Source organism: Phaseolus vulgaris, chromosome 10 (assembly GCF_000499845.2).
Source record: "Phaseolus vulgaris cultivar G19833 chromosome 10, P. vulgaris v2.0, whole genome shotgun sequence".
NCBI classification, from domain to species: domain Eukaryota; kingdom Viridiplantae; phylum Streptophyta; class Magnoliopsida; order Fabales; family Fabaceae; genus Phaseolus; species Phaseolus vulgaris.
Genome location: NC_023750.2, coordinates 38,543,752 through 38,552,635, shown reverse-complemented (window position 1 = coordinate 38,552,635; position 8,884 = coordinate 38,543,752). Strand labels below are relative to the sequence as shown.

General features: G+C 32.4%; 1 protein-coding gene across 1 annotated transcript; it reads left to right on the top strand.

Annotated features, from left to right (window-relative positions):
• The first annotated feature begins 3,932 nt into the window (after positions 1-3,932).
• On the top strand, positions 3,933-8,645 carry LOC137818216 (mitochondrial adenine nucleotide transporter ADNT1). Its single transcript, XM_068621507.1, has 8 exons — positions 3,933-4,406; positions 4,970-5,018; positions 5,656-5,819; positions 6,096-6,133; positions 6,639-6,751; positions 6,959-7,072; positions 7,195-7,539; positions 8,259-8,645. Exons 1-8 carry the CDS (start codon positions 4,246-4,248, stop codon positions 8,340-8,342), a joined length of 1,068 nt encoding a protein of 355 aa, XP_068477608.1. The 5' UTR covers positions 3,933-4,245; the 3' UTR covers positions 8,343-8,645.
• The last annotated feature ends 239 nt before the right edge of the window (positions 8,646-8,884 follow it).

Genomic DNA, 8,884 nt, shown 5'->3' with positions numbered 1-8,884 from the left:
CCAAGATGTTTCTCCTTGACGACTACCTCCTATAGGGTTTTCTATCTTTTTCTATTCTCCTAATGATGTCTAGGGTTATGCATCACGTCTCCTATTTAACCTAGTTGGTCTTAAACTAAGTGATATCTTGCCTAAGCGAGTTATTACTAGCTTGGGCGAGTTTGACAAGAAAAAACCCAACTTCATTGGAGTGAATTCGCCTAGGCGAGCCTTGGGCGAGTTCCTCTGGAGTGATCTTGATTGGGTGAGTTTGGGCGAGTTTCCAATGTTTTAACTTTCCCTTTTCATCTTGTTTATTCTCCTTTAGTCATTTCATCTTCATTTTCCCCTAGAATCCAGAAATTAACACAAATTTGTAGGGGTGGCAATGTGGGCTGGCCCGCCCCGCATAAAAGGTAACTTGCGGGCCAACCCACATAAGAATTTTTTTTTTCCAAAAAATTAAAATTTCATTAATTAGAAAAAACTTATTCCTACTACTGAAAAGTTAAAATTTTATCCGTGTTTCAATTCATTTAGTTAAGATAAAAATATAAATTCAAGTATCATAAGAGGTAACTTGCGGGCCAGCCCACATAAGAATTTTTTTTTTCCAAAAAATTAAAATTTCATTAATTAGAAAAAACTTATTCCTACTACTGAAAAGTTAAAATTTTATCTGTGTTTCAATTTATTTAGTTAAGATAAAAATATAAATTCAAGTATGCGGGTTGTTATAAGGCTTGACTAAAAATAATTAAAGTTTTGCTTTGCATCTATTTTTTCCTATAAATGTATGTAAATGTATAAGAGTATCTTATCAAAGTTTTGTTATAAAATATTTTAATGAAGATGACTAATTTTTGAACTATCCTATTGAAATATCTTCTTTATATTTTTTTAATTAACAAATTTTAAATACAAGACTTTACTTCAAACTAAACCCAGTGTCACTGTTAATATTAACTCCTTTAGATTATTAAAATAAAATATTTCTTTTTTTAGTATATTAAATTTTATTTTTTAAAATAAAATAAAATAAAGGTCACAACTGCAATAATGAGTTAATGGGGTATGTTTATTTATTACAAAAAAATAATTATTTTTTTTATTTATGCGGGTCAGCAGACCAACCCATCCCGACCCACCTCGCTGTTGACCCGCGCGGGCTGTGAGTTATGCGGGACAGGTCAAAGTGGGTCAATGGGATAAATTACTGAGCTCGCCCTGCACTTTTTGGTAGCGGACTGCGGGGCGACCCGCATGACCCTTTTCGCATTGTCATTCCTACAAATTTGGGAATAAATCGTTCTTATTCATATTATAATCACAAAATATGTAAAAATGTTTAAATTCCTAAATTATGGGTTGAATTATATCTATTTCATCATTAAACATTCATAAGTGTCTATCTTTTGATATTAAATATTACTGAAATATGACACTTATCAACATATGTCATGCCCATCCATGTTTTGTATGAGTTTCACCTCGATTTCTTCGAATGATACAAATAAGTACACATAGATAAGGTGTTCGCTTGATGGTTTTTGGATAACGAGGGTGATGCTAGGAAAGTTTTGATCGACACCTAAAAGTCTTGACTCTTAGTCTTCAGTCTCTATAGGGGGGTACCTACTAAAGGTCATCCGATGCTCAAGTTAGTAATTGGTATATGGTGGTTGGGAGTAATAAATTATACTAAAAATGTACCTTTATGTTGTCTTTGAACGTGTATGTATAGGATCAAATGCGCCTTTATGTTGGTGGACTTGGTTTGACACAATTTAACGAGTTAATCTTGGGATTAAGAGGAGATTGCGTACATACTAGTTTTACTTAATTGATTATCTTAATTAATGGTTACTTGGATCCCTGAGGTGTACTTGGTTCAAGTAGAGGTCTCGGTCATGAGTGTTAATGTGTGGTCAACCATGGTACAATTTCTATATTACAATAAATGCATAAAGATAAATGAATATAAAATTAGGTGAAAAAAATGAGGAAACGAAAAAAAAAATAGTTAATAACCATGTATTGTGTAAGGGTTCACTAGCCCTGTTTCTCTTCCTTTTTTTTTCTCCCCCTCTAACTTTTCTCTTTCATATCTCATTTCTTTTGGAATCTAATCGCACTTCACACTAATTGAGAAACCAATGATCATTCCTATTCGATAAGATTTTCAAATTTTTACTCTAAAGATTATTTGTTCTCTTCTTTTCATTATATTTTTGTTATTAATCTTGGTGGGGTCAGTTAAGAGAAACGACCCTCTCAACCTGGTTAAGCATATACTAAAAAAATATTATATTTGGATACCTTGTTTTAGGTCCCTACATTTTGATTAGTTTTATATTTGGATTTAGAAATTTGTTTTGAAGATAAACATTTCATGTAAGAGAAATTATTTATGTTTTGGTAGAACCTTAGGATAAATTATTTAGATCTAAAGTGATAGTCGTAATATATTGAGTTTTATGCAAAGTTGTGTATTATTGAACATGATTTTATTGTTTGAGTTTGAGATGAGATTTGTATAATTTGAATGAATGAAATTTGTTGTGTTATGAGTTTTGTGTTAAAACATTTGACACAAATTAGTTGAAGTTGTAATTATTTAAAGCAAAATATTCAATAATAATTTATAAGTTTAATGTAAATAAATAAATAAATATATATATATATATATAAATATAAATGGTATACTTTCCTGATATACACAGTATGTTTAAGTTATATTTTAAAATATATTATATTTTGTATATACCTTTGTTGAGTTTATAACACATTGTTTGTTTTGTGTTAGATATTAAACTATTAAATAAATAAATCTATTAAAATACTTTAGTTTAAGTAAAGAAGTGTTGCATTTATATTCTTTTACACAAAACTTAAAAAAAAAAACAAATAAAAACTGGAAAAGGTTTGGAAGCTTTTCTAATATATTGTGTGCCACTGCGCACATTTTAAATTATAAAGATATGTTTCAGATGCAAAATTTTATTAAGTCAAAGTGTAATAACAATCAGAGAACATTAATTAATATATATATATATATATATATATATTCATTTTTAAGTCTCTCTACACTTGTTACGATTATAAAAGACTTGAATTATAAGTGTTACTATTAATATAACTTTTAAATGCGATGCAGATGAAATTATATATACCTATTATTAATCATACTTGTGATGCCCTCTAACAATGAATGATATTTTTTTTTTTATGATATTTCTTTATTTTTATTCCTAATAAATTGTTACAAATCTAATAATGAGTTAAAAGTCTGATATTAAAGTTGAGAAACCTATAAAAAGAAATATTTATAAATATATAGATTTTAGGTTAAAGATGATCTCTTGATATCTTACATAAGTTAACTCTAATTTAGTTAAATGTCCTAGAAAAATATTAACAAAAAAATACATGATTTATTTCTCTTTAAAAAAATTAAATTATTGTATTATAATATTAAAATAATAAATTAATATAAAAACTAAGAACCAATAATATCAACACTCTGATTGAAACATTCATATGCAAATTAAATTTAAAAAATATATTGATATATTTTCATATAAACAACATTTTATTGATAAAGAAAAAGTAAAAGTAGAAGAAAATATTAAAACTAGAAAAGATAATTCAAAAAATAGAATTAATATTCTTTAATTATAACTTATTTTCTCAACTATTAACTTTTGTATTTTTTTTATTTTTTTTTAATAATATTTTTTTATATGATAACAAATGATTATTGTTATTTGAGGAGTCGAGATGTCAAGTAATATAGTGATGTCCAACATAATTTTTTTTTAAAAAAAATAAAAATATTGAAAATAACTCTTAATAATTATTGAGATGTATTTAAAGGTCGTACTAAAAACCAATTCATTAAAAATCGGATAATTTAATTTTTATTTAATAAATCTCACAGCTTTAGACGTTCCAAAATGAAAAGTGGTGTAACAGAAAAAAAGGCGTGGTATAAATATTATAACGGGGTCGTAACGGCGTAGTTCTGACCTCGTTGCTGCATTGTAGTAGTTGTTGGCATTGGTGTGAGCTCACTCTTCTCTCTTTTCTCTTCGAAGCTCCCGCAGCCACCACCACTCACTCTCAGCGAGCGAGCGAGTAATGATCGCTTCGCCGCAATAATCACCGGAACAATCTGCCGTATCCCTGCCGAGATTTCTCACTCCGACAATTCCGATACCCCGATTTTGTTCCGGTTAGGTTAGGTTATAGAATAGTTTTCCATATATGGCTTCGGAGAATGTGAAGACTGGGGAATCCGCCGTCACCACCATCGTTAACCTGGCCGAGGAAGCCAAGCTGGCCCGAGAAGGCGTTGTCAAGGCTCCTAGCTACGCGTTCGCCACCATCTGCAAGTCACTCGTCGCTGGTGGTGTCGCCGGAGGAGTGTCAGTTCCGTTTCTCATTTCCTATTTTATTTATGAATAATATGTTATGAAAAACATGTATGTATAATTGGTTGATTTGAAGTTTCTGTGGCTTGGATCATCAGTGAAGTGGCCTTTTAATATCTCTCCGTTTAGGGGTTAATTTCGTGTGGATTTATTAATATGGCTTTTGTGTTTGGTGAAGTGGATTGAGTGTACGATCTGTTGAATATAAAAGACGCTGTTGATTTTGGAAGTCTATGGGTGTGGTTTTCGATATGTTTGCTTGGATTGCATGGCTTCTTATTAGTGAAAATCACTCACAGGGTTGGGGTTTCGGAATAAGGTTTAGTTTGTTGTGTTTGTGTGTCATTTATCGTGGAAGTCACTACAAAATCTTCGTTCCCTTGATTCTTTGATTTTCATGCCAATTAATGGTTATGTGCTAATTTTGAATTTCATTTTCATTTCAGTGACCTGAAATATAGTTACAATTGCAACGCCCCATAGCCCAATTTTCCTGGAAAATAATCATTTGGAGAACTGTTTTGATGTTTTTAAACCAATTTTTTGTGTATGTGCAGGTCACGTACTGCAGTTGCTCCTCTGGAACGGTTGAAAATTTTGCTACAGGTTAGTTTATTTGGTTGTTTAGATCTACATGAATTTAGCTATTATTTCTGTTGAATTTATATGGGGAGGGAGATATAGAGGAAGGTATAACAGAATGTTTTAGAAAGAATTTAGAGTAGGAATGCTTTATCATTCAAGAGAATATGCGGGACAGAGGTTCTGTGTATGAATACAGCACACAAGTACACATAGACTCGGACTCTGTTCTGTTGAACTTCTTCATTAGCATTCATAAGAAGAAAATAAAGAGCAAAATAAATCAAACTTTTTTTATAGGTTAAAATCAACTTATTTACCAAAGCTATTGGCCTAGTTAGATAAGAGAGCCTTCTATAAAAGTTGAAGTACGTAATTTGATTTTAACTAATGGGAGAAGTTTAATTCGTTTTACCTTTTTATTTTCTTCTCTTATTGCTTACGGATATGTTTATCCAGGGAGGGCACAATGGAGACTATTCCATATGATAATGTAACATAACATGAGATGCGCGAACACATATTTCCTGTGTACAACTATTGTCTTTATTTTCAACTATTTATTCTTGCTTTCTTATACTGGAATCAAAAGTATACTGTATCCTGTCTTGCTTGTTTGCATACGTCCTAGTTGACATGTCTCTGGCTTTGCCATATGCAGGTCCAAAACCCTCATAACATTAAATACAATGGAACAATACAAGGCCTAAAATATATATGGAGAACTGAAGGTCTCCGTGGACTTTTCAAAGGGAATGGTACTAATTGTGCTCGAATTGTCCCTAATTCTGCTGTGAAGTTCTTCAGTTATGAGCAAGCTTCTAAGTATGTTTTTCTTCTATACAAAATATTGTGTGGATTGCTTTATTGTTTTTTTTTTGGGTTTTCATTCCAGGGTACTATTATACCAAATGCCAATCATCTTATGGAAAATTGGCTTCTGCAGTTCTCTCTTAACATGTTCCTTTTCCTGCATGGCTTATTTAAATAGGGTCACTCCAGTGGCTATCATTTTCTTTTTATTATTGCAGTGCATCCCATTTCATATTTTTTAAACTTTGTCCCTTGTTTTTTTCTGACTATCCCTTCCTATTATGACAGAGGTATACTGTACATGTATCAGCAGCAAACTGGAAATGGTATGTTCATGTTTACAATTTTTTCTTGAAATAATTTGTGTTTAGTTGGGATAATATTTTTTTTTAAATAGATCAAGGGCAAGTGTAAATTTGATTGAAATTGATGAATTGAATTAGGAAGCTCTCCTTTCTGGAAAACTCTTCATTTTTGGTTTATTATTCTTGTACTTATATCCGTATACTATGAGTTTCTGCTCGTAAAGACCAGTAACTCATGTAATTACTTTTAGAGTTTAGGCTTTCTCTCTGCATAAATCATCATCTTGATGAGAATGCTTGGCCATTGAGGCAAAATGTAATTAGAATTATGAATCCCTTTTAACAACTTTGATTTAGAAAAAAATCTGTGCTTAGCTGTTTGTCACTAAAATCCCCCCCGTCAATAATTCAACCACTTATTGCAATACAGGCTGAAGCAAGTTCTTGATCTTATTTTACATTGACAAAACTTTTAGTATTAAAACCCTTTTTGTTGTTTAATCATATTCTCTTGTGCCTTCTGTAGAGGATGCTCAACTGACTCCTCTTCTACGTCTTGGAGCTGGAGCTTGTGCTGGAATAATTGCTATGTCTGCAACTTATCCAATGGACATGGTTCGAGGCCGGATTACTGTGCAGGTACTTTCTCCGTTTTTAATTTTACATTTACCAAATGCTTGCTTTTCTTGTTGGAAGCTAAAGTGGTAGCTGGAAGTGCAGAATAATACAGCTTCTAATAGTTGTAAAATTAAATGGCAAAAAAAAAATTATGTTATGTGTATGCATGCTTTTGCATTCTTTCATGGTTTATAGAAATTCAGAAAGTTCATTGTTTTGTATTTGCAGACTGAGGCATCACCATATCAGTACAGAGGAATGTTTCATGCTTTGTCTACTGTGCTTAGGGAAGAAGGTCCTCGTGCTTTATATAAGGGCTGGCTTCCTTCAGTTATTGGAGTTGTGAGTAATATTTTCAAATTATCTTTTCTCTTTATAAAGATGAAGATTATGTTTTAATTTTGCATAGAATAAAGCCTTCTTCTTGGATGCTTCTTACAGAATTAATACTCTATTTTCTCCAGATTCCTTATGTAGGTCTCAACTTTGCTGTGTATGAGTCTCTAAAAGATTGGTTAGTGAAATCCAACGCATTTGGTCTTGCTGATAATTCTGAGTTGAGTGTGACAACACGCCTGGCTTGTGGTGCTGCTGCTGGAACTGTTGGACAAACTGTTGCTTACCCTCTCGACGTTATTCGTCGTAGAATGCAGATGGTTGGTTGGAACCATGCTGCTTCTGTTCTAACTGGTGATGGAAGAGGCAAAGTCCCACTTGAATACACTGGAATGGTTGATGCATTCAGGAAAACTGTTCAGCATGAAGGATTCGGTGCATTATACAAGGGTCTTGTGCCCAACTCTGTAAAGGTCCGTGTCTTCACCTGAAGCTTGTGATCTATTCTATAATAATTGTGTTGTAGAGTGTAGACTTTTTTTCTTGCCAGAAAAGGAAGGCTTGCATTTTCTACCATCACTTTAGAATCTAGAATCTAGATTGATATTACTGTTCTGTCACCTGAAAGGCATAAAATTTGCTGGACACCTCATCACATGGATTATTTGAGTAGGATTCCCTCAATCATACTCTGCTGACATTAACCTCTGATAAGATCTGTCAGCATAATAAGCTGGCTTGATTATAACAAAAGCCAACATAACAACACCCATTGAGCTTGAGCCAAATATTGAACTATTGATATTACCCAGTAGTTGGTCAGTTCCAGATTAACTTACAAAGATAACTGCAGACATATGCACACTACCTAAATTTGTGGGATTGTTTACAAATCTTTGACAATGTGCATTTGTTTGAATATTTTGGGTTGCTGTTGAATTTCTTTTTTTGTATTCAAGAACGAGGCAGAGAGCTCTGAGTAGATAATTCCATTTGTTTAGTTTTTTCTGGGTCGGCAATTCCATTTGTTTAGTGACATTACTGGATGTTTCTTTCTTTCTTTCTCAATTTTTATATTTTTCTCATTTCCCTTTCACACAGTCTTGCAATGTCAAATAAACTTTCAGGAAATTATTGCTTGATGGATTTGTTTTGTTTATAGCATTTCTTTAACTCGTATGATGTTTTGCAGGTGGTCCCATCGATAGCAATTGCATTTGTATCATACGAGATGGTGAAGGACATTTTAGGAGTTGAGATCAGAATATCAGACTAAAGTTTGATAACCAGATGAGATATATCTGTTTCACTGGTGTGGTTTTTCTTTGTATTTTTTTGGTAGGCAAGGGATACTGAGATGGTAACTTAAAGTTATTTTCTTTATTTTCCTCTCTTAAAGGATGAGTTTAGAAACTCTTAGAGTTAGGATTCATAAATTTATTCCCTTGTTCTATTTGTTTTCCTTGTTCTATTTGTCCATAATAAGTGTTGTGGAAAAACAATGCAAGGACATAACTTCATAGCTTTCTGCACTGGTTGAGAAAGCATTTTTCTTAGTGGATTTTTGCATTAACTAAAATTTTCCTGCCCTCCCTACCCCCTCCCTTCTGTATATCGAATGATTATGTTACAATGTTTTCTGCTGCGTGCTGAGAAAGTAGGACTTGTTCACCGTCTCTCTCTCTGGTATTACTCTTCTTTTGCGAGTCGGTTAGAAACATGAGTGTTGGACGACCAACATCATATTAAATATTTTTTAGCCATTGAAGTGTAACGAACATCTTATCTCCGATTCATTCTTAACTGAATTGTGTTTCC